Below are 24,995 nucleotides of genomic sequence, written 5' to 3'. Positions count from 1 at the left end.
GGCCCAGACAGTGCACTGGCAGTGGCTTCTCTGAACTGTGAGCAAAAACCCTCAGGGAAGCGCCTCCCTGTGCGCTGCAGATTTCTGGAAAGTTCAGAAGGTAGATTTCCAGCAAGTTCCATCAATGTGGCTGCAGAGGAACTTCCCTGTCACCAGCTTGGCTGCATTCATTCCTCTCGACACTCTTCCTAGGGGAGTACCACTCATGTACCTGCTGTTCCTGGCTGCTTCCTCGGAGCTGCCTTTCCCTCACTAGCAGATCCCTCCCTATACCTCTTGTATGCTTAATGTGTCCAGTCATCTTTCTCACCTACCCCATGATTTTCCCACCCAGAGGCAGCTTGACACCCTTCTGCGGGTGTTATCAGACTGCCTGACCTGGCCTGGGCAACCATGGGACATGGAATCAAATTCTACTAAAGGGCAGAGTGTGCAGGGGACGGTGCCCAGACAGGACCTGAGCTCCTTTGTAAAGTTACCCATCAGACACCGAAAGGACCACAGTGCTCTGGAAGAGGAACCTAGGCAGTGGTACAGGAGGGAAGAGGAATGGGACAGGAAATGGACAGGGGTGTCTGCAGGACTCCTAGTCCATCCTCCACACTTCTGAGATACCCTGGGATCCCTGGGGTCCTGTTGCTACCCTGTTTCTACCCTGTCTGGAAGGCAGCCTCCCTCACTGGGCTCTAAGACACTGCAGTTTCCATGGTGGCCAGGGGTGGCGGCAGAGAACACTGCACTCTGGGGCTTTGGTGGCTAGCATTCCACACTGAGTGCTGTCAGCATTGCTCAGTCCAGATCAGAATATGTATCACAGACATATTTGCATTTCTGGTTAATTGCATTTATTTCCATTTATTGGTTGTAAAAGCTAGTTGATTCTAGCTCCGCGAATAAAACATTTATAAATAATGCTTGGAAGAACACATAGCAAAGGTGGAACCATTAAGGACATTTCACTTTTTGGGGGGGAGGGGGGCGATGCAGCAAGCACTGAAGTCCCCACACATTCAGTCAGCTCTGCCTTCGGCCCGCTGATGGCGACTCTTGAGTTGAGCAAAGGGAGGTGCTGTGGTTGGGTAATGGACGCGACTGCTGACAGCTCCCTGGTCTGACCATTCTGGGTCATGAAAATAAACCAGTCTACTTGCTCTTTAGTCTTTGGCATGTTGCCTTCTTATTTAAAAACAATCAGCCTCTAGGATGAGGTGGTTCAAGTTTGAGGTGATTTCTCAGGTTTTGAAGTTGCAGAATTTGAACAACAAAAACAAGGACTCTGGATCAAAAATACGATTAAAAAAAGCACTCCCTCCCCCTCCTCCAGAATCTAAGCACACTAAGTGGCTTTCTGCTGCGGTGAAATATCAGAAGCACAAGGGAAAGTCCAAAATTCCATCAATGAAGGGAAGGAAGCCTAGTGGGTTATTTAGGGTTGATTTCCCTGCAACAGATTGACTTACTTCATGGTCAATTATTGTTTCGGGTTTGTTTGGGTCATTCAGGAAGGGATACTTCCTGTAGAAAAAAAAATCAAAAGTTGTCATGTCTTGAAGACACAGCTAAGTTTAATGGCTTATCCATCTTGAAGTCTTCACGGCTGTGGGCACGCGGGTGTCAGGGCAGCCTGGGGTCACACTGCGTTTCTCTGAAGGAGCTGGTCCAGTAATTGCTGCAGGGGCAGGGGGCAGAGATGTCAAGTTCCGGTTCCGATCTCTGTGCCCCACACACCGCACCCGCTGGCCCAAAGCCATTTACCTTTTTGAAGACTTCAGCGCGGAGTCTGTTACTCTGTAAGATCACCCTTTTCTTCTGTTCTTCTTTTTTCTTTTTCACTTCTGGCAAGTTATTATAGATTCTGAAACAGATGCAAAGAACATTTTGACTGGCAGCCGACAGCGGGTGCCTGCAGTGGAGGGCATCCTGTCTTATCATTTCAGAGGGAGAACCCTGCATGTGGGCCATCTCCGCGTGGTGAGACACCGGCGCCGGGCTTCCTGATGTCCCCGGGACACAGCGATGTGGCGGGGGGCAGGACCTCGCTCGTCTCTCCGTTTCCTGGGGCAGTGCAACAGAGAGCTGGGGAGCCCAGGTATTTCGTTGGAAGTCACTTCCCTCATTTCTTCATTCCCAGTGATAAATGCTTACACATAAAGTGAGCGATCCTAAACCTACCGCTTGGCCATTCTGAGTATAAGCTTTCCCACTAGTGCCTTTGTCTGGCACCCTATTTTTGTCTCCCTGGGTTTTAGGAAAGGAAGCAATAGCTATGTGGGAGTAGCAAAAATTATAATGATGGACATTCAGAAATGCTTCTGTTGGATTTTTAATTAGGTTTTATTTTTTTCAAATACATCCCAGGCCAGAGTCTTAGGTCCTTGTCCTGATGTAAAATCAGGATCTTTTGAGTTCATGACAAGCAGGGGCCTGGGACTCTTCTTCCAGCTGCTGTGCCCAGTGGGCACCAATGCCAACCTGCTGAGCTGTGTTCCCACCAACTACAGCCTGAGCCCTTGGATTGCAATACCCATGGCATGCAGCTAAAACATCTTTCTCATTTTCTCTCATGTTTGAAAGCCAGACCAAATCTATTTAAGATGTCCTATGCTGAAAATAATGAGGACAAAGTAGAATAATGGTGATGAGGGCAGTATGAGCATGGGACATCTTGGATGCTGAACACTAGAGTAGTCACTTATGTGAATTAACTCAAACTCACTATATAGTTGGAGGAAGCATCTGGGGTTCCTGTGTTAAATATGTGAATAACTGGAGCCCAAGACGAGGAGGCTTGGGTAGAGTCCTTGGCTGGCTGATGGTGGGCTGAGGTGTGAGCCTTGATCTGTTTGATTCTTACTCACTAAGCGCCACTGTCACCTGGCCTAAATCTGCACACGAGACCTGGGAGAGGCGAGTGCTTGCCAGTGCCTACCACACTGTGGGCAGCAACATGGACAGAATAAACACAGACTAGGTAAATACTCAGTTGTCTAATCTAAAAAGGTCCAAAGGAGAAGTCCATAAAGCAATCAGAGAGAAACTGACATGGCCCTAAAGTGAACAGTGGGAAGCCTTTGGTATCCAGAGACCACTCTTTCTGATCCAAGAAGCCAAATAAAAAGTCTCAGTGACTACCCCTGTCACCCCTGTGTGCTCTCAGAGAGATTCCCAAATAAGTTGTGTACCCCCAAATAGACTCCACACAGTTGGCACCCCTCAATGGATGCTTCAGAATGTCAAAAGCCAATGTGGATAATAACCATCTTCTGATATGTAAAAGCTCCCAGACATATTATGTAGACTGACAATATGCACCGTGATGCCACTAGTGGTTAGAATAAATCACCATAGCTACCTCTTACAAACGGAAGTTGAATTTTCAGGTAGAGAAAGACACATAGCAGGTATCCTGGGAGGTAGGTCTGGGGCCGAGAAAAGGAGAATGGGATAGGATTCCAGCTTCATCTCCAGTGTTTGGGATTTTACACGAAAATGCAATTGAACAGTATAATTAAAACCAACTAATATAAAGAAATGACAGTCCTGAAGAGACTGTGGGAACCAGGACCGGATCCCAGCCTGGTACATTCCATGGAGTGGAGAGCAGCTCGGCTCCCCAGTGCATGGAAGACATCAGGGGCAGCCCAGCATGCAGCACCACCAGCGCCCGGCCCCACCAAGGAGATGGTCCTCTGGGCATCCATTGTTTCCTCTTCAGGGAAACAACAGGGCAAAGTCTCTCTATTAATGCTGCTTGAAGACCTGTTCTTTTAGGGGCTTCGTTGGAAATTCTGACTTTGGAGACTGAAAGAGGAAGACTTGCTGATTCCCCCCTCACTCCACCACCCCCCAGGAAAATAAAGGTAGAATGCTTCAATGTTGCTGATGCAACATTGCCCTGGAGAAACGGCACATCTTCAAACCTGGTGGTCCTTTGCAAGTCCCTGTTTAGAATGCTGTGAAGCAGATCTTTAACAGGAAGGGCTTGCAGCCTCCTTCCTCCACCAGCCCTGATTATCTCAGAAACAACACAGTCATGGTAAAACCAGAGCTTTGGGACCTGGAATGGAAGGGGTGGGACATTCTTCTGTGGCCGTGGTGTCTCTCAGCGCACTGTCAGTTTGCTTTAATTGTCATAATCCTTCCCCGTGCGGGGCACTTTATTATAACCTAATGACATTTTCTTTGCACGAGCAGTGGCCAACACTGCTGAGCTTTTACGTTCAGCTAAGAGGCCAGGTCCTAGGAAGAATGGCAGCCTTTGTGTGCACCTCGGTGGTGAGAATTACTGGGCGTCTTGGACAGCAACCAGCCAGGCAAGACGGAGAATGTGCCAGCAGTGGACTGCCAAGCCTGCTGGAGACAGAGCGCCAGGAAAGCTGGCTGTGGCCCCTCTGAGAGGGGCTCCATGGCTCCCAGTTTGGATTCCTTCCTTCAGGCTCTGCCACAATCAGGACCCTCAGGACAAGCAGCTTCTCTCCTTCCTCCTCGTGAAATCACCTTCAAAGGCACGGAGGCACAGCGCTCTTGCCCAGAGTGACGAGGTCAATGTGTAGAGGAGTTCCAGCTCACAGTCTGGGGATCACTCGGGGACCAATTACTGGATCATTCCAGAATCCAAGACCTACCACTTTCCTAACACTAGTCCAAGAGCAGCACGAACACTCTGAGACACAATTCTTCAGTGAGACTCATTTTAGCCAGTTTTTCAGATCTACAGCCAAGAGGACTTGAGAGCATAAATGTGGTCCTAGAAGTAGAGAGCCCCGCCAGACAGCGCCTGGATTCCCCACCCCCAGCCACTCCAGTCCCTCCCCAGCCCCTCAGCATCCCCTCACCACCACGCACCTCTTAGAGCGCATATGCATCTCCTTCTCGGAAATACACCTTTCTTTGGGTTTGAACAAGTTATCTGGAAGAAACGGAAGAGAATTTATTTCAGTAGGGATGGAATATCACTCCGGCAACACTGGAGTGGTCCAGGAAGTTCTCTGTGCTTTGTTTCTCCCCCTAAGCTGTAAGCCTGTGCAGGACTCGAGGATCATAAATGGTTGTGTTTTGACAACTAGCCAATCAGCTGCTGGCTTTAACAAGAGTTAGGTAGAACACAAAGTGCAATGCTGGCATCTGACCAACGCTGTGAAGCTGCTCCTCTTAAGCCTTCCTTTAGCAACAGAGACTTGTGGCTTGCAGTGGGGAGTGTCAGGTGCACTCACAGAAAAATTCCCCCGCTAGGTTTACGAGGCCTCTAAGGGCAGAAAACCTCTCCGCCATCCCCTAAGAGTTTTGAGACAAGCAGACTCTTCTTGTGCCTGCAGTCTTCTATCAAGGGGTGCTTGGCTACAAGATAAAAACACCATACCCCCCCCCTTTGCTAATGTTGGAAGATGGTGTCACGGACACCATCATGGTCCCCTATGCTCAGAGCAAGAACACTAACTACAAAAAAAATGAAAACAGGAATGCTTTTCAATGTAAGTACCTATTACTAATCGTTATGCTGTTTATGTATGGTACACTTAACAGTGGTATGTGTTTAATAATAACACTTCCTTTTTACAATAGCTGAAAAGGAACCTTTTGCAATGAAGTTGAAGTATCTAAGAGACTCTCAGCCCTTCAGATTAGCCAAGGGCCTGGCACACACATAAGCACAGCAGCTGCTATGCTTTCTAGAACACTTGAATGTAACCAGCTCATGGCGTTCACTTGGAATAAGCAAACAGGAAGCACTGTATTCTTGCTAAGCAGCACAGATAATCTATGACCTCCAATGAAAATATGGGTGTGTTTCTATTTCTCTCTCTCCTACACCCAGGCCTGTCCAGTGGCTCATCCATAACTTCTGTTATGGATGGATCAACCCATAACTTCTGAGGCTTGAGGATGTGTAGACTCTTCCAGAAATGTCCAAGAAGGTGGAAAAGACACAAAATCATCTAAGAAAGATCTTCCCTTCTGGAGAACAGAATACATCTGCTACCAAGAATCAAAGGAGAAACAAGAGAAAGAAATCAGGACATTTCCAAGACAGAGGAAATTCATTAGTACTTAGAAAGATCAGGGAGGCATGGAATCAGGGAGAAGACAACATCACTGTGAGACATAATTGGCCAAGATGACTCCCAGCTCCCCATCCTGGTATTGCCTCAATTCTAGACAGAGCCAGGCCAGAGCTGAGGGCATCTAAAAAGTCCCAAGAAGGAATCCATGCCAACTGAACCTGTCAGGATCTTACTGAATAGCAAGTTACTGCTTGAAGAATCTACTCAGAAGATCAAAGGCTGAGACTCCATTCTGGATTAGCATTCCTTAACAGCTGCTCCAGACAGAGTAGTGGATCCAAAGTAGACAGATGGAAAGTGTCTGGAGGGGATACAAATGTAACAAATTGTATTTGTATGATTTTTCACAATCTCAATTTAATTGTGTGTGATCTAGTCTAGAAATAGATTTTTTAACCAATTTATTTCCACAAATAAGCATTCTATTTTCTAGAGAGGAAAAAGAAGATATGAGCTCTCTGAAACTTCTGTTGTTTTCAGAACTCTTTAAAGCCTGCTGTGCTGGAGCAAAAAGTTCAGTTCAGAACCAAGCAGCCCACAGTAAGTGCAATACAAGGGGAACTACCAGCCGGTATCACCCCACAGCTGAGAGGGAAAGACAGAAAGGAAGAAGGAAGGAAGGGAGGAAGGGAGGGAGGAAGGGAGGGAGGGAAGGAGGAAAGGAGGAAGGAAGGAAGGGAGGGAGGGAGGGAAGCAGGGAAAAGATACTGACATTCCTGGAGCAAATAGGTGAAAGATAGTAAGTGCTCTGCCAATGTTTTCCAATCTCACCAGAGTAGGAAGAACACTCCTGTCTTGAGTAGCTCTGGGCACATTGTGCTGGGGGGTGGGTAGTCAGGAGGGGAAGGAGTGGTATTATACAGCTGAGTTGTCAGAGTGCTGATTTGCAGTGATCCTGCTAGTGTGTGTGTGTGTGTATGTGTTCTTTTCATATCCTGACACAGTCTCACGATGTGGATGAGTCTTCATACTAAACCTGTGACATGCCAATGGTTGCTTGCATCTGAGCGCTGAGGTCATGGATGTTGGAAAGGGCAAGTGTTACTGCTCAAGTTCAGACTGTGAAGGCCTGAGGACCAGGGTGGGGCTTCAGCTCCTATCAGCCCAGAATCACCCACACCTGGCCTGAATCTTAGACCACTGTCCAGAGTCTCAGCCACAGAATGCATATTTCCAGAGCCTTAACCAAGTATGCCTGTCTTCCCTTGGAAGATGGGAATTCACTTCTCACATGTCCCTTTCTCCCAGGGATTTCCAAACTAGTATCTCCAGATGATTCTAATATACACCAGAATTAGGAGCCACTCACATTGGATTTTGTACTTTACATGCCTATTAAGGAATTTGTCTCCAGAGCAAGAGAGATGGAGAGTCACAGGGAGATCTGACTTTTAGTGCTTGTAGCTGGTGTAAATCATTCCTCAGAACATGAAGGGGGTCTGGGAGAGGCACCCATGTAGCAGGGAGGTCTGTGGTAGAAAATGGCGGTTCTCAGTGGGGAGGGTAGCTATGAGACCCAGCACACTGGGATTGTGGGCTGGAACAAAGCATCATGACTCCCAGGCTTTGGGCTAAGCAACCTATTTACTTGACAACTGCCAAGCTTTTATGTCCTTGGCATTAGGAAGAAGGGACATGAAGATAAGTAAGACGAAGAGCTCAGAGCCCTGGATGAGAGCCAGAGTAGGGCCTTTACGTGCCAGAACCAATGTCTGTATGGGGACAGAAGAGATCTCATGGAGGAAGGTCAGACAGGCCTGACCCAGGGCGAGACCAGCCCACTGCAAGAGCTGGATTTTGGAGGGCATGGGTGGCATGCATTCTAAGACAACCAGGCTGATTTCAAGTATACAGTTGGCTGTACTGACTCGGTGATTTCCAGAATTTGAATTCAGTTATAGGCACATCATTTCTACTTAGCTCACTGGGGTAGAACCTCTAATTCATTTGACATAGACAATAGTAGTGGGGTCTATCTTACTCTAATTAGCTATCCAGAAATCAAATAAGACCTTTCTACACTACAGAGACATGGTAAAGTCTCACAGGTGGTATGCCTCTGAAGTGCTCTTCTGATGAGAAAAGCTTGTGGAGGATTTTTCTCTAAAGCCGCTTCTTCTTCTGTGGGATCCTCTCTGTGGCAGTGAGTAGCTCGTCGGGAGGTCTGGAGGGGGAGTGGAAGCCCGCATGTTGGCATGTACATGAGACAGAGGGCACTGTCATAATTGGGAAATGCAAGATGCAATTTCTGGCCTAGCCATGTGCAAGGCCTTTGTTTCGTCTTGAGCCTCACCAAAGGAGCAAAACAAACAAAACCTCAGCATGCTGCTGGCATGGAAACAGACATATGGACCAGACTGAATAGACAATCCAGAAATCAGCTCATGCCTCTGTGTATGACTGATCTTTGATGAGATTGCTTCTGCACACTCCTTTTTAGAGAACAAAGCGGGAAGGGGTCTCTGGGCAAGCCGTGTGAACTGTCCTCCAAGGTACGGGCTTCACTCCTGCGTGCAGGGCTATCCCGTGAGCGAGGAGCTCGGTCAGCATCTCAAGGCCTCCAGGCAGTCTGGGAGCTGGGCTGTTACCAGATGGGCTTCACAGAGGCTCTGCTTCCTTGGGGAGGGCACTGCTGAGAGGGGTCTGCTGTGGCCTCAGCAGTCCAGGGGGGTGTCTTGCATATGCTCCCTGGATGCAGGTTGGCACAGGGGGCCTGGGCCACAGCGGTGAAGAGAATCCTAGTCCCCACAAAAGATATTTCTTTAAAAAGAGAAGTGGACTCTGCTCTGTCATCTTGAACCTTGAGCACTGACCTCAGCCCCCTTCCTCTGACTGCCTAGGGGTCTCATCTTCTATGATTCCATGCTTGGAATCACACAGCTGTCTACTTGCCCAACTCTCTCTCTCTCTCCAAGTAGCACACAAGGCCTCCAAGGACAGAGGAGTCTCTTCTTGTATTCTGCTCTGCAAACCAGGGCTCTGTTCCCTATCTCTCTCTGCAATCGATGTCCCTGCTTCTTTACCCTTGGCCGTGAGACACAAGATGCTTGGTACATGTGGTTTATATGTACTCTGTATTATAGGTATGCTTATATGTATTCGTATGTATTGACTGGTTACTCTTCAAGGAATCCAGCAAGGGACAAAGCGATCTGACAATGTTAGCTCCCTGGGACTGCTTAGACAGTCAGGCCCACACCAGCTCTTAACTCACATTGCAGCTTGCCAAAGGTTTGTGAGACCATGAGCTGGGCTCGCATGAATTCCATTCACCGGTGTCAGCAGCATCAGAAACTCTCCAACTAAGTCAGATCCCTACTAGACCCCAGGTACCCCAAAGAGAACCTCAATAAAGGGTTCCTGTCCACTGACAATAAAGTGTAACCCTGACACCCCCCCACCCTAGGAGCTCTGCGACAGCAATATCCACAGGTCGTAGGAAAACAATATGGGAGCTTTGTTCCCCCTCTGGGATTCAGTAAGGGTCAGGGGCAGTCCTTAGTGACCTCACTGGATGTGACACAAAGTTCAGCTTCTTTCTGCTTACATAATGATCATGTGAGCATTAGGAAGTTAAATGTGATGCTTTTACGATGCCCATATGGTGGTTCTTTTGATTTGCCTGACTCATGGTTACTTCAGAAGACCTCAGTGAGTGCAATTCTTTGCCTGGGGCTCTGTGCCCAGCCCAGGCTACCTGAGCGCTAAAATATCACTTCCTCCCCGACTCAGCAGGGACACGGAATCTGCTTTAAAGTTTCCTAGGACTCTTGGGAACAGTATGTCTAAGTGTGTCCCATAAACTGTGGAGAAGCTACAGGAACTATCAACTACCATTCCCCAAATGTCCACTCTGCGTTTGACCTCCAACTTTTCTATTCCCAGTTCAATTCATTCTCACAGTGACCCAGGAAAGAAGATCTCTCTTCTGTGTAGGTGAGAAAATGGAGCTCTTACAGTTAGGTCTCAGAGTAAGTGGGTAAGAGACTGAGAATTGAGGCTAACAGAATCAGTGGGTCTTTCTCTACAAAAGATAGCTATGGAAATCAAAGCAGCATCGTATGGGGTTGGGGACCTGGCCCAAGTTGTAGATGGGTGCTCATATGCATCAGGCCTTGGGTTCAATCCCCAGCACAAAAAAGAATGAGGAAAGTGCAGGTAAATTTCTGGCCTAGCATGTGCAAGGCCTTAGTTGTATCTTGAACCTCACCGAAGGATCAAAACAAACAAGACCTCAGCATGACACGGAAACAGACTTATGGACCAGACTGAACAGATAACCCAGAAATAAGTTCATGCCTTTATATACACCTGATCTTTGACCAAAGATGCTGAGAACACCATTAAATAGTGGCATGATAGTCACGTGCAGAAAAGGAAATTGGAAATTCCTTACCCTCTCAAAATAGATTAAAGTCTTAAATGTAATAGTTGAATTTGTAAAACTCCTAGATAACATTATGGGAAAGCTTTTTAGTCCATGCAAAAGTTCTGGGGTTGTGACCTCTAAAAGCTTAGACAACAGAAGCAAATGTTAATAGAGTTGAGTCAAACTAAAAAGGCTATACACAGCCAAAGAAACTATCAACAGAGTAAAGAGATGGCTCAATAAATGGGAGACGGCATTTATAAATCACACATCAGTTAAGGGGGCAAAGTCCAAAGTACGGGAGAAGCAAAACCCTCAGTAGCAAGAACAGAATCTGATTTTAAAAACAGGCAAAAGACCCAGGTAGATGTTTCTCAGGGCCAGCATTGAAAGGCGAGTGTGAACACTGAACAAGAAAATGCATATTGAAAACACAAGGAGCTGTCATTTCACGCCCCCGAGGATGATGGCTAGGAAAAAACACCCTATAGAAAGTTCTGAGGAGGTGCTAGAGAAACAGAAACTGGCATACACAGGCCCCTGCTGGGCCTAAGCAAACTTTCATTTCAAAGGAAATGAAATCAGTGTATTGAAGAGCTGACATTGTCCTGTGTGTTCATACAGTGTTAGGTGTATGAACAGCCAAGACATCTATGCACAAAGGAATAGAGGGTGAGAATATGATGCGCGCGCATGCGCGCGCACACACAAACACACACCACTCACACAGGTGCACATACCTGCACGCAGGTAAACACACATGCAACCCACACACACACATATGCTCACACACACATAGGCACAATGGAATACTATTTCACTATTTTTTTTTAAAGAAATCACGTAATTTGTGACAACCTGAGTGAACCCAGAGGATGAATTAAAACACACAAAACTGCAGCTCCCTCGTGCAGGCAACAGGGTGAGTCCCAAGGTTCTCGGAACAGGTGGAAGATAGGGGAGGCGCTAGACAGGGTAGAACACTGGGGAAGTGCTGGTCAAGGAAGGAAGTTCCACCCAGAGCGGGGAAGACGTTCCGAAGACCTTCTGTACGGCATGGCGATTAGAGTTAAGAAAGTGTTACATTTTATATTTGCCGAGAGAGATATTAAACACTCTCATCACCAAAAAAAAATGTATAAGGTGTTGTTCTGCTAATTATCTTCATTTAATTATCTCACAATGCATTCATGTATGAAAACACAGTGTATATCATAAATACAGACAACTGCTGTCAATTAGACCTTACTGAGGCTGAAGGAAAATAGGGGTATGTTTTTCAGTAACAAAATTCAAATCACGCCACTTGTCCCCACGCGGCTGAGTGACTGCACCCAGGATGAGTCTGGAGGAGGGGCCGTTCACGGAGGCCAGCACGTGCTCCAGTTCCAGGGCTTTCCAGTGTATTTTAGAGAATCACAAAATACGGTGAGAGAGGTGACCCATTCCAGGTTGGTGGCCAGGTAGTTTACTCTCTTAGAGGCCTTAGTGGGCTGATCATTTAGCTGCTTTATGGGACAGAAAAGGAAGTAAGTTTGAAGGGGAATTTTAAAATACAGGGCCAAGTAATCTCTCACATAGTTATTTTCTCACCTTTTCTCAGTTCAGTGTCCGTGCTATGTGGTGTTTTCTTTATGCTGTTCCTTGGACTGGAACTCTAGAGCCCTGTGCTCACTAGATTCTTTTTTGCTCACAGCCAGTGATCTACCACTCTATCCATGACTCCAGTTCCAGCCTTTTGCTGATTAATTGGAGATAAAAATTTCTCAGGCTGGAAGCCAGGAGCTAGTGGCTCATGCCTGTAATCCTAGTTACTCAGGAAGCTGAGATCTGAGGATCACAGTTCAAAGCAAGCCCAAGCAGAAAAGTCTGTGAGACTCTTATCTCCAATAAACTACTAGAAAACTGGAAGTGGCACTGGGGCTCAAGCGGTAGAGCCTTGCCTTGAGCTGAAGAGCGCAGGGATAGCACCCAGGCCCAGCATTCAAGCCACATGACCAAAAAATAAAATGTCAGGCTAGACATTTGGCAATCAGCTTCTCAGGAGGCCAAGATCTGAGGATCACGGTTCAAAGCCAGGTCTGGCAGGAAAGTCCATAACTTTTATCTCCAATTAACTACCAGAAAACCATAAGTTGCCCATTGGCTCAAAGTGGTAGAGTGCTAGCCTTGAACAGAAAAGCTCAGGGACAGTACCCAGGCCTTGAGTTCAAGCCCCATGATTGAAAGAGAGAAAGAGAGACAGAGACAGAGACAGAGACAGAGAGAGACACAGAGAGACACAGAAAGAGAGAGACAGAGAGACACAGAGAGAGAGACAGAGAGAGAGACAGAGAGAGATTGATTTATCTTAAGATTTGTCTGCTCAGGCTAGCCTTGAACCCTGAATCTCCAATTTTAGCTTTTTAAGTAGCAAGGATTACAGACATGAGCCCTAGCACCCAGCATCTGTATGCAATTTTAGTTGTCCTGTAAGTCTAATTCTGATCAATAGACATTGGTCTTTTCTTTAATAATACAAAGCAACAAAGGGTGATGGTGTGGCACAGTGTGGCAGTGTCTACTCTATAGTCCAGTGTGCAGGTGGGTGTCTGATCAGAGAAATAGTGACTTCAGTGACATGTCTCCTGTTTCATTTCCTGACTGAAAAAAGTAAAAATTGACTTTTATCTGATAAGCACATCTTAAAATTCCTTCGTGATTAATATTGGGAGACTAACACAAATATTTATTTTAACGTTTTATAGAAAGACATTCAGGAGATCAGATCATCAGCCAGGGCTATGCAGCCTGATCGGCTGCCTGGCTGACACATGGCACATTTTTATGAGCACCCTGACTTCTGCTGCCATTTTGGATCTGCTGGGTCATATCTCCTTGGGCTGGATGCTCAGGGAATGCAAATGAATGTTAATGCTTGCTCCAGCCAAGAACCATCAGCCAAGGCAGAGCTGCAGAAGGAAGCCTGCAGTGCCTTCTGGAGGATTCAGTTCCTCTACTGATCCGTGATTTGAATGGCTCTGACTTGGCTCACCTTGGGAAGTGTGAGTAATGGAATTCAGATTAAATTGCACTGACGGGCTACATACAGCTGGGTATCTAAGTGGCGCGGCGCGGCGTGGCGTGGTATGTACCTGCCGCTGTTTGTGTTCTAAGAACATTGTCCACACACAGATACCATACAACCCACGGTGAATAAAGAAAGACGATTAACCAGCATGTAAAGCCATGAGTGTTCAGATAGTGCAGGATGGGAGAAGGGGAAGCTTTTTTTACACATTTAAAGATTAAAGATACAACTTGGGCAAGCACAACTTGGGCATGCCAGGTGGATGGAGAAGGAACTCACTCATTTGGCCATGTGGGCAAGGGTTTGGGCTCTGCCAGGCTTTCTGAGTTGGGTGGAGAGTTGCGTTGTATGGCTGCAGATGTGATTCATCAACAATGAGGCCCTCAGCTGAGATGTGAGAATTATTACAGACCACAGCATGGGTCAAGGGGGCAGAGAAGAGGCCTGATGACAAAGAGGTGAGCCTTGGCTGGACCTCAGAGGGTGACAGGGCTCAGACAAGCTTCTACCAGGCCAGAAGTGGCAGGTTCAGGCTGTGAGGAATCTGGGTTATGGGAGATGGATGTACTCTGGGGAGGCCTGGGACCCACGTAGGGTCAGGTCCTGGTCTGAGTCACTGCAATGTGTCAACAGGGGTGGTGAGGGCGGCTACCCACTCCCTACAAGGACCTGTGGGCACAGCACTCTTCACACACATGGAAGCCAAACTCTCCTGCCCACAGCTCCCACTGCTTTGGAACTGTCCTACTTCTGGCTCTGTCTGGAAGATAGAACAGTGCCTCATTCTGAAAACTTAGTTGTTAGTCCCGGTACTCTTCATCTTGATACAACCGGAAGTCTCCATCGGAACTGGGCGCTATAGCCAGGGCCCTTTCAATGCTATCACCCCTGATGCACCAAGAGGGGCCTCTAGCCCTAATCAACATACACACATACATGCACACACACATGTACACAGGACATACATGCCACATCCTACCTCGGAGCTTTAGAGGCTGCTCAGAATTCATCAACCAACACAGAACAGCTGGTTTCTGGTCTTTGTCATCATCAGCTCTGCAAATCCAGGGCCTCATTTCTCCTGGCATTGTCAGGTGTCAGCATTCCCACCTGGGCCCCTTGGTCCTGTCCCTGAGCCAGTACTGCACGGAGCCCTGACTGGAGGCTGCTATCTGGGCACAGGGAAGCAGACCCAAGTCTTCCTTTCACCAGACACCCTGACACTGCAACCCGCGCTCGTTCACGCTCATGATTTATTAACTAATTTAGCATGTAAGGAAAACATCTGCATTTTGCTTTTATCATCTCGCCAGCAGACAGGCTGAAGACAAGACGTGTGCTGTAGACTTGTTTAATGGGGCCTTAAACATTCCCTCCCACTTGCCTGAGCTGGCAGGGGCTCTGGTTCCAGACTTTGTCTGATTTAACTGACCTACACAAACAAACATGCAAACAGAGTTCTCACCAACACGTGGGTACTGTAGGGGACAGCTGAAAAGACCCTGAAGTCGGAGCCAGTGAAGCCCCTCACCCCCAGCGTTCCACTTACCAGCACTGGCTTGGAATTGGAGGAATAAAAAGGTCCCTCAGTTATTTAACACTACGGACTGGGCCTGGATCCTCCTGTCTTGTATCCAAAGTTTTAAGATTTGGTCCATAGGTAGGTGAACTTACATTTGCTTTGCACACAACATCAAAGAAAAATGTAGTGAGTTGAACTGTGTCCCCCACAAATGATACAATCAAGTCTTAGCTCCCCGTGCCTGTCGGAGACCCTTAATTTGACCTTATCATTGGAGATACAGTCCTTGCCGACCGAAGGTAGTTAAGATGAGGTCATCCCAGGCTGGGTGACCCAAATCCAGTGTGTGAGAAGAGGCAACGTAGACACAAAGTCAGAGACACGGGGAAGGAAGGAGGCCCCGTGAGGACAGAGGCGGAGCCTACAGTGGTGCCACCACAGGCTGACGGGGAGCAGGGGCGGTCAGAAGACCCCAAAGCTTGCCCGAAGACGATGACTTCAGAGTCATCTGAAAACCTTGCTGGGGTTCCCAGACACTTCTTCAAGAATGCTCCGGGTTGCAGGAAACAGACGAGCTGCCCTTGGCTGTGGGGCTGTCCCTTAGAACACCCACTCTTGTTGTCTGCCTCCACTTCCCCTTTCTGAGATCTTCATGATGTTCGCTCGGCTGCATTTCACTATGGTTATCTTCCCAGAGGACTTTTACTCAGAAGTTTCCTCATGATTTCACCTCCTGAGCGCCATCCCCCCCTTCCCCCCCCCCCCGCCCCCCCCCCCCCCCCCCCCCCCCCCCCGCTGACACATTTTCCCTAGGGAGATAAACCTCATTCCTCTATCCTAAGGGATAAAACAGAGGCTTCTCCGGGTCTCCAGATTTTATGATTTGGGTTGGCAGGCGCTAAGTATGTGCTCCGAGGTCCCCCATTCCTGCCCTCACCTCCTTTTGTCATTCTTGCTAGTTTAATAGTCTGTTTCTGAGCTCTGTGAAGGAAGCTCTGAGGTCAGTCTTGCTCGCTGTGCTGTCCCCAGTTCTCCTCTGGTTCCTGGCCTAGAAAGGGTCTTGATAATTCCTTCTCCCACGAGTGGTGAGCGAGTGTCCCCTCCCCCGCTGCCCGGGGTCAGCTGACCCGTCTCACAGCGCTAGGCAAGCTGGCTCACCCATCCCTGCTCTCAGCAGGAAGGGGGTTTTCAAGAAGACAAATGTTGTTATAGACAAGCTGGAGTCAACCTCTCGCCCCGAGATCTGTTTTGCAATCTATAAAGGGCAGAGGGGATGTCTTGCAAACATCCGTTAGGAGCCAAGAATTTGAACTTATGACTACAGTGGTAGCAACTAGAGTGGGAAATTTGTGTCCCAAGTTATTTCTGCTGAGTTTGGTGCCCACATCTAATCTCTCAGAAGACGCTGGCTCCCAGAGCATGCTTTCTGATGAGGCTGAGCTTTGGTTCTGTGGATGTCAATGGCCTCCTTGAGACCTGTCACCCCCAGACGAAGGCTCTGGCCAGTGGACTCCCTCCCCAGGCTTCCCCAGGCCCCTGGTAGCTTACCACTAAGCGGATGAGGAATGGTGAACTGCTTTTTGCTGGCACGGATGGGAGAGGAGCTCTGTTTCTGCCCCAGCTTCTCCTTCTGCTGGGCTTTTCTCTGCTGGACCATGTGTTCTAGCTTCTTGAGCCGCTCTTGTGAGCGAGAGATGAACTGAGGTTTATGGACCTCCAGTGCTTCCTAATTGAAGTGGGAAAAAAAAGCAAAGAGAAGTAACATCTCCGTCTGATTGGGCCAAGAGAAGCCAATCAAATGGGTGGTACTCAGAGCCCAACAGGCACCTCCCAAAGTTCTCCCATGGCCTGGCACAGAGATGCCACAGATATGTTGATGACGTAGGTCCTGGGGGTCAGTGCGGCCAGCACCACGATGCAACCCCCCACCCACACCGCAGCAGGACCCAGGGGTAACAAGCATGGGGCCTCCTGAGTGAAAACACAAACCTCTGCACATCCATTCTTCTGCCCTGTCAGGCCACAGGTTGCCAACGGACCAAAGCCCAGTGCCCAGCACCCACATCCCAAAGAGACACGGGTGGGGGCAGGATGCAGGGGAGGGAGCGTGGTCGCTTGCTCCCGCTGGAGTGGGATCTTAAGAGGCACGGATGCAGTGTGCTCTCCAGGGTGAACAGTGGGCCTTTGCGGGAGAGACCATGGCTCAAGGAGACCATTTTCCCTCCTGAGAATGAGCTGCAGGGAAATCCTTGCCTCTGCAGAAGGGTTCTGTGGGTGGAGAGCCAAAGTCTCCACATCTCCTTATCAGCCTCGACCCTCCCCTGCGTGCTCCCACGGTTGCTCCTCCAGGTGTCCCCCTGGGTGCTCTTTGGGCACACTTCACCTCTTGGGTTCCCATGGATTCTGGCAGGGGAGTTTATTCCCATTGGGCAGATACAAACCGAGACTCTTGATAGCTTGGTAGATGACACGGGCCTGCGCGTCTCTTGCTTTTCCCTCTCTGCCTTTCACTGTCTTCAGCCCACAGGCTGTCCCTCCCTAGAGGGACATCCCCAGGCCAGCCACTGGCTCAAGTGGCTATCTCCCCATGCACATGGAGCACATGGCACCTCACACTGCCTCAGATGACGGACTCTGTGCTCAGCTGGCCTCCACGTCTCATGGACAGAGCTCTGCCGGCGGTAGGCGCTCAGCACAGGCCACAGGGGGAATGCTCCTAAGCCTCATTCCTCTCCCAGATCTCCAGCAGGCATTGCGCATGCACGCTCGTGCATGCTCCATCTGTGTTATGTGTGCATCCCCAGCAGGGAAAAGCATCTTCTAGGTCAGATAAGTGCCAGCCACCGGGTACTGGGCATTAGGAGGCCTCACCCACTGGTGGTCAGCCGCAGGGGACTCCAGGATTGGAGAGGTGGCCCTTGAGAACGGTCGGCCTGGGTGTTGCTGTGCTTTCTGTGCATATCCCAAGAGAGCCACGGAAGCCAGGATGCTCTGGGGCACCGTGAAGATTTCATTGCGGCCCAGTGAGGCTCAGAAGTGTAGGAGTCAGCAAAGGGAACCATTGCTTGACTTTCAACCAAATGCCTCCCCAGGGGCATGCATGGCTAGCTAAGCAGTGTGTGTGAACAAGAACTTTCTCTGACATTGCTTAGCACCTTATTCCCCCACCCCAGTGTTTTAGAGATTGAACTTAGGGCCTCATGCTGACTAGGCAGGTGTTCTCCAACTTGAGCCACACCTCCATGTCTCCAGACCCTTTTCCTCTTTCTATTGATTATCTTTATTGTTCTATGACAGCCTGGGTTGCGATTCTCCTACTTTTGACCGACGAGACACACTGCACCTTGCCAGTGTGCTTACCCAATAGCCAGAATAACAGACACACACCACCAAACTCGGCCATTGGTTGAGATGGAGTCTTGTGAGTTTCTTTTTGCCTGGACTGGCCTTGAACTGCCCTGATATCCTACCTCTCAAGTACTTAGGATTACAGAGTGGGACCACCACACCTGCTCTTTTATGACTTTAACCACTGTGTGTACGTGACTTCCATAGTTAGGAAGATGTCCATGAAATCTGCCGTGTTCTTCCACTCATAGCCACGAGACCTAGCGCCTTCCTTAATCTCTCAAGGGCTCAGGGTCCCCATCTGACGGAGGCATTCATGAAGATTTCTGCTCGCTACAGGAGCAAAGGGGCTGATGTTACAAAATGTCCTGTGTACCTGGGCATCTGCCTTCCGTCACTGTCACTGTTGGTAGAATTTGATCCTCATTCTAACCTGGTCAATCAGTGAGTGTCATTATGTCCATATTCACACCATGAAACAGAGGCTCAGAAAAGTTAGGGAAGGAAGCCAGAGCACACAGCCATGACAAAGGTGGGAAAGTGAGGTCACAGGCACCCTAACTTCCCAGGACGGACCTCAACACCTTACCTGCAAGGTCATGGGGCTTGTGGGTGTCTGTTGAGGCTCAGAGCCATCTTCCAACAGGTCGGGCGTCTGTGGTCTAGCGGGTTGTACTGGCGAGAGGGGTGCAGATGAGGACTCTGGTGTGCCCCGGTCCTCTTTCTCACATTCTTTTATTCTTACAACTAAGTCACAGCATGTATAATCTCCTAGGAGAGAAGATTTAGAATTCCATTTAGAGGGCACCAAGTGATTTCTTCCTGGCTCCTCAACACCATTAGACACAGGAGACGATTTCGAAAATAGAAACGCCCATGGGTTATTAATGGGCCTCGTTAAGCCGACAAGATCACAACTCATCACAGACTGTCCCGGCTACCCTGGTCACAGGGAGGCACATTCTCAATCAGCCCGGCTCCACGACTGGCTAATTACACCACAGAGGACCTACTTGGCTTCTGATGTTTAGAGCGCCTTAGCTTGAAATGAAACTTCTTTATTTTGCGCTTCATATTAAGTGTGTCCTGTACAATTATTACAGTTCAGTTGTTTCGGGACAGCATATTAATCTCTTGTGTTTGCTACACTAATGATATAAGGACAGAGGACAGTGTGAGATTATTTATACCTCCCTTTAATTTGCCAGAGTCAAGCATTGGCTTTGCATAAGTAATTGGAAGGATTTGTCCCTCTGAGCTACCTGGGCCCCTTCCTGGGGCCATTCTATTGTCTGGAAAATGACAGAGAACAAGTTGATCAGACAGGGCTACCTCTGGGGTTGCAGAGGAGGTTAGTAAGTTTGTTCCCTGGTACCTCCTGACCAAGGCCTTAGCCTGGAACACAAGAGTTGATCCTTCAACTCTCCTGCCCCCATGAACTTTCCTGCCCTCCCCATTGTACCTGCCACACCCCATCCAGTCTCACTACACTTCTTGGCTCTAGACCTACCTGCACAGCATCCTCCTCACTCCACCAACTCCCCTATTTCCACCAAGTCCTTCTGATTCCACTGCCGAGATCAAAAGCTGAGTCTCTAGGTTGCCCCTCCATTCCCAGGACAAGGCCCATCCCTGCCCCTGCCGCGTGCCCACGAGGAAGCAGCCCTTGCCATTTCGGCAGTGTGAGTCCTGAGGTGGGGGGATACCAGGATGTTTTGGCCCCAACCTGTGGCTTTCTCGGGGCTTGTTCCCAGGGGATCCATCGCCCAACATCACACGGCTTAGAGGTTCTCATGTCACTTTCTCAATTGGAAATCATCTTCTGGAGGAGTTTCCCATCAATCAGCCTCCCTTTAGGCATAACCACTAGCCCAGGCTACTAGCTCTACCTCTTATCTTCCAACTTCCCTGCTTTATACCATCACCACCACTGCCATATTGTCCCCATGACCCCCCACCCCCACCCCAAGCATTTTCACAGATCACAGGGAAGCCACACTGTCTTTACACACCTCTCCATCTTTCTCCTCATCACTAGAGTCAGCAAGCCCAGTGCTGGTCTTCTGAGGGCTACACCCAGTAGACTGACTGTTTACTCTCCTTGGTGGCTGGGTCTCAGCCTCATACTGTTTCCTTTCTTTGGAAGGCCAGATTGTCTTTGGGACAGGTGCCTTTAGAACAGATCTGCACTGTCACGCTACCCTTCAATCCTCTGTGTCCTCACACCAGGCTCTACCCACTCCGCTCTGGTCCCCAGCCCTGCCCATGTTGTTCCCAAAGTGCTTTTCCTTCAGCTCTTTGCTTTGTGTCTTGCCCTCAGCCTCCAGGATCCCTTGTCTTCAAGTATTAGGTTTAAGACTCTTAATGCGTTTCAAGTTCCTGTTCAAAACCATTTTGTAGGCAGCTGTCTGTCCAGACCCTCTCAGGGTGCCAGGCTGTCACACGTGGAGTTAGGCGGCTGGCTATATCCTGCACTGTACTGAGAACTCAGGAGGACATACAGCAGGTGCTTAATAGTGGCTTCAGTATGTATTCATGAATACACTCAGGAGGACATACAGCAGGTGCTTAATAGTGGCTTCAGTATGGATTCATGAACACAGCACTTGTGATCAACTTTAGTTTCAAGTGACACTGTTTTTTTGGCAATTACTATAATCATTTTTAATGTTTACAACCCAAAGGTATATAAAATCTGGTAAAACTTCCTGCCCTTTTACAGTTTGCTGAGAAAATCTGTACAGTAGTAGGGAATCTAAATTCTTTTGCTGACGACAGTACCACTCAGTATTTCCTGTGGTATTATTGCATCTTGTATACATCCGTGTTCTGTGTGTTACTCAGGAGCTGGACCTCTAGGGAAATGGTATCTATTTTCTACTCGGTTCCTCCTCCATGAGGGGCTGAGATAAAGATCTGCCTTGTGAACACTGAAACTCCAGAAAGCTCATAGCAAACCTGTGCTGGCCCGTGGGGGCCGTTATCCAAGCCAGTCAGTGACCCGGCCCTCAGCCAGCCTGAGGGGCCGGGAGGTCCAGATCTCCTGCCTTCAGAGCAGTCTACCAGTGCTCAGCCTCAGTGGGCCCTGGCCCAGAGCCCCATAGGGGTGAAAGCCTGTGGCCAATAGGGGCTGCCTTTTAATTCCCTGCAACAGTTTCACCTGCCAACTACCAAAACCAATCCTGTTCCCTCTCCGCTCTGAACACCTCCATGAGGTGAGTTTGTGGGATACCGCCACCGAGAAGACACTGCGCCAAATTCAGATGGTCATCAAGACATAATGGCTTCCACCACCACCCTCGCTCCTTACCTTTGGGGAATTCTCTTCCTATCTGAACACCACTGTCTTCTTGTGGAGAGGAGCATGAGTCTCGGAAGGGACAGAGAAACCCAGGCAAAGGGGCTTTGGGTATCAGGAATCTCGGAGATTGCCTCTCTGTGGGCTCAGAAAGGTCGCTAGACTGACCATCGTCGCTTGGTGAACTGTCCCCATCGGGAGGAGAGTGTTTAAAAGGCTTGTGTTCCACTGAGGGAGCTGACAGTGTCACACGGGATTGTCCTTGCTGTTCCTTGCTGCTTCCAGAAAATACTTTTGTTTCTACTAGAAATAAAATGAGAGTTGTGCTCAAAATATGTGACGAGTCCACAATCTTAAGTTCTGATGTCTATCGGCCTCCACTCTCTCTTAGAGGTAGTCAGTGGGTTGACTACCAAACTTTCAACATGTGGTCTGCATTCCTGAGAAGACGGTCCCAAACCACAGCACCTTTGGCTCTAAAGGGACCATGCTCAGAGGTGGAGTTAGCAACTCACATTAATCCTCTATCAGTAGAGTGGAAAACTTAGCACCTTGACTCTGGGGCCAGGGTATCTGGGTTCAAATCCGACTCCCACCACTATAAGCTTTACTAGGTGAGATAGTAATGAGTTCACCACACCATATATTATTCATTTACTTTTGTATATTTTACATAATTGTCTTCATTATAGTTTATATCTCAAAAAGAATTTAAATTATCACTGTTAAGATCAAATATTCAAACTTAGGTAATAACAGAGTATGATAATAATGCATAAAATGTGCTAGTATATAGTATACTTAATGAACCTTAGTTAGCATTATTGTTGCAGAAGTACCAACAGCCAGAGAAGGCAAGCACAGAGGTAGGAAACAATCTATCAGGTCACTGTGCACAGCTCTACGGGCAAGTGAAATGTGTTGCTAGTTTCCACCTTATGTCCATTAACAGGGGGCGAGGGAAGTAAATATGAACACCTATGCTCTGCAAGCGTTCAAAGGAAGGAGCAGCAGCTCTTGTGTGAATGAGGAATAATCAAGTGATATTGTTAAGTGAACAAAGCAGGATTGGGGCTTTGCTTTTTCCATATGCCTACACATGCAGAAGCTCTGCAGAGGGCCCTGGTGGCGGCCACTGCCTCGGGAGAGGGCAATGCAGGACAGGAAGTGGAGGAGCAGAGACTTTCTCTTCATTGCCTGTTTTAGACACTTTACCCCATGTCTGGGCAGGGGCCGCTGCTGCCAGTGGCATAAATACATCATAGCCGTTCTGCGTGTTAACACAGGAAAAGAAGACTGGTGAGCTGTTGGATAATAACAACTGTTACAAGATTCTTGCTCTGGTTTCTCAAATGTTTACTATGTAAGAAAAAGGAACACACGCATGACTGCCAGCTTTGAGAAGAGCAGCCACGTTCTGATATCTGCTCCTCCCCTCTGTCCCTGGGGCCTCTGGGGTCCTAGCCAAAGAGAATGGTTGAGTATGGGGTACGCAGCAATGACTTCAGATCCTGCTCTGCAGAATCTACCTCTTGACGATGGGATGCAGCCCAGGGGAGTCAATTCCCTTGTTCCCCATTCACCAAGAGCATGAATTCAGTGTCCCATGTTCTTGTGAACAAACAAAACACAGGTGAAGTTCTAACCAGGGTCCAGGGCTTCCCACACTGGAAGTTCTGTCTACACAAAGGGGCATGTGTTACTAAGCCCTTATTGCTTGGCAAGGCTTGTTTACTTATTATAAACTTGGACTTCACTAAATCTTACAGAAAAATCTTTCCAAACTTCTATCTCAAGCATCGTCAGTGATGTCTAAGTATAAAATATTATAGGACAGTTTGACAACATGAATACCAGGGGTGGGGAGGGGTTATACAAAAGGAGAGAGGAAGGGTGGGTGAGTACAGTCATTATATTCAATGTACAAATGTGGAAATGGAGCCTTGTAATGAGGGTGTGAGTGGTGTTGGAAAAGATGGGGAAGAATGACACATGGGGTGACATTGGTCAGGACACAATGAACCCAAGCCTGGCTTGATGGGTTGAAAAAGAACATTATGGTCAACGTTCTAAAATAGTCCTTCTTTTTAACATGATATGGATTTTAATTAAAAACTCCCACAAAGATTCAAAAACGAAATTGGTTATTAATCCAGTTTACATGCGCCTTGGTATTAGGTTCATCTATATCTATACCTATAGATATTCTTGGAGAATGATCAACCCATATATCTTTTCTTCCATTTTCAACTAAGGTCTACCTGTCTCTACCTGGTATGATGGAAATTCTCAGTAAATAATAATGTGGGGGTCCGATGTTTCACTTCGGTCTGATAGCAGAGTGCAGTCACTGTACTAGAGGAAAGAAGAGGGACTCTGACAGCTCCTGGATCAAGTCTCTTTCTGTGAATGCTGATGCAGCACCACTGGCCACCAAGGTGGCCCTGGGCAGGCAAGGTAACCAACTCACCCCCACGAGGCCCCAGGGCCGCCCCAGACTCTGCACATCCCAAGAAGCACAGAAAAGCAGCAGCCTATGCCAGGCATGTGTGTGAGCCTCCTTCCCAGGTCTGGGGCATGAAGAGGCTGGGACACTACAAATGTCCTTCCAAGGGAAGGAAATTTCTTTGACTAGTATTCATCTTGTCTACTATTGGTTGATATTTCAGAGCTCAACTGTCCATCACACTAGAGCTGTGCCACCGAAAGTGAACAAAGAACACAAAGCCTGCCCCACGGTGACGCGGGATCCCGGGATGAAGAGGAGCTTTGGGCACTACACAATGCCTACTAATCCTTCTCTCAAGTCCATGCCCTTGCGATGTACGACATCCACAATGTAAAGCTGCTGTTCAGATGACCCGCCACGCTGCCCCTCGGGGCCACCCGCCTCCAGTGTCCTCTTGTCCCCTCCTGGATGACATCTACTCTCCACCCAGATGTGGTACACCTGAGCGGTGAGCACCTCCAAACACTGCTTTTGTCTGTACTTTTCTCCCTCACCAACATGCCCTCACTACCTGAATAGCCAGCTCTTCTCCATGTGGCATTTTGCCCACTTGGCAGAAGCTTCTAGAGAGAATTCAACAGTCTTAGGGGGACCACCATTTCACTGACAGCGTATGGGATAGGGTTGTAGGGCAGCTGTGTCTAGAGCAGCAGGTACGGGCCCAGGGCATGGAGCTGGGCTGTGGTGGGGAAGCCGCTGACCCGCTGAGGTGGGGGAATGGGCTGCTCTGCTCTTTCTGGTTCTCACCTGAGCCTGTTTGACAATAGATCTTACTGGTTCTATTTGTTGCTACCCTAAGTAGCCCAGGCTGTCCCCC

The 24,995-nt window shown here is 48.4% G+C and overlaps 1 protein-coding gene across 1 annotated transcript in view; it reads right to left on the bottom strand.

Annotated features, from left to right (window-relative positions):
• Positions 1-969: 969 nt before the first annotated feature.
• Positions 970-24,995, bottom strand: part of LOC105989711 (chromosome unknown open reading frame, human C10orf90) — a 60,437-nt gene continuing 36,411 nt past the window's right edge. Inside the window, exons 3-8 of the mRNA XM_013021883.1 lie at positions 21,682-21,972; positions 18,961-19,142; positions 16,572-16,749; positions 4,846-4,909; positions 1,756-1,855; positions 970-1,669 (exon numbers count right to left, since the gene is read on the bottom strand). Coding sequence (XP_012877337.1) covers positions 1,631-1,669; positions 1,756-1,855; positions 4,846-4,909; positions 16,572-16,749; positions 18,961-19,142; positions 21,682-21,972 — 854 coding nt within the window. The 3' untranslated portion in view covers positions 970-1,630. The remainder of the gene's footprint in view (positions 1,670-1,755; positions 1,856-4,845; positions 4,910-16,571; positions 16,750-18,960; positions 19,143-21,681; positions 21,973-24,995) is intronic.

The sequence above is a fragment of the Dipodomys ordii genome, unplaced genomic scaffold (genome assembly GCF_000151885.1).
Source record: "Dipodomys ordii isolate 6190 unplaced genomic scaffold, Dord_2.0 Scaffold58, whole genome shotgun sequence".
In the NCBI taxonomy this organism is placed as follows: Eukaryota; Metazoa; Chordata; class Mammalia; order Rodentia; family Heteromyidae; genus Dipodomys; species Dipodomys ordii.
Note: the sequence above shows the minus strand (reverse complement) of the source record. Positions and strands in the feature narration are given on the sequence as shown.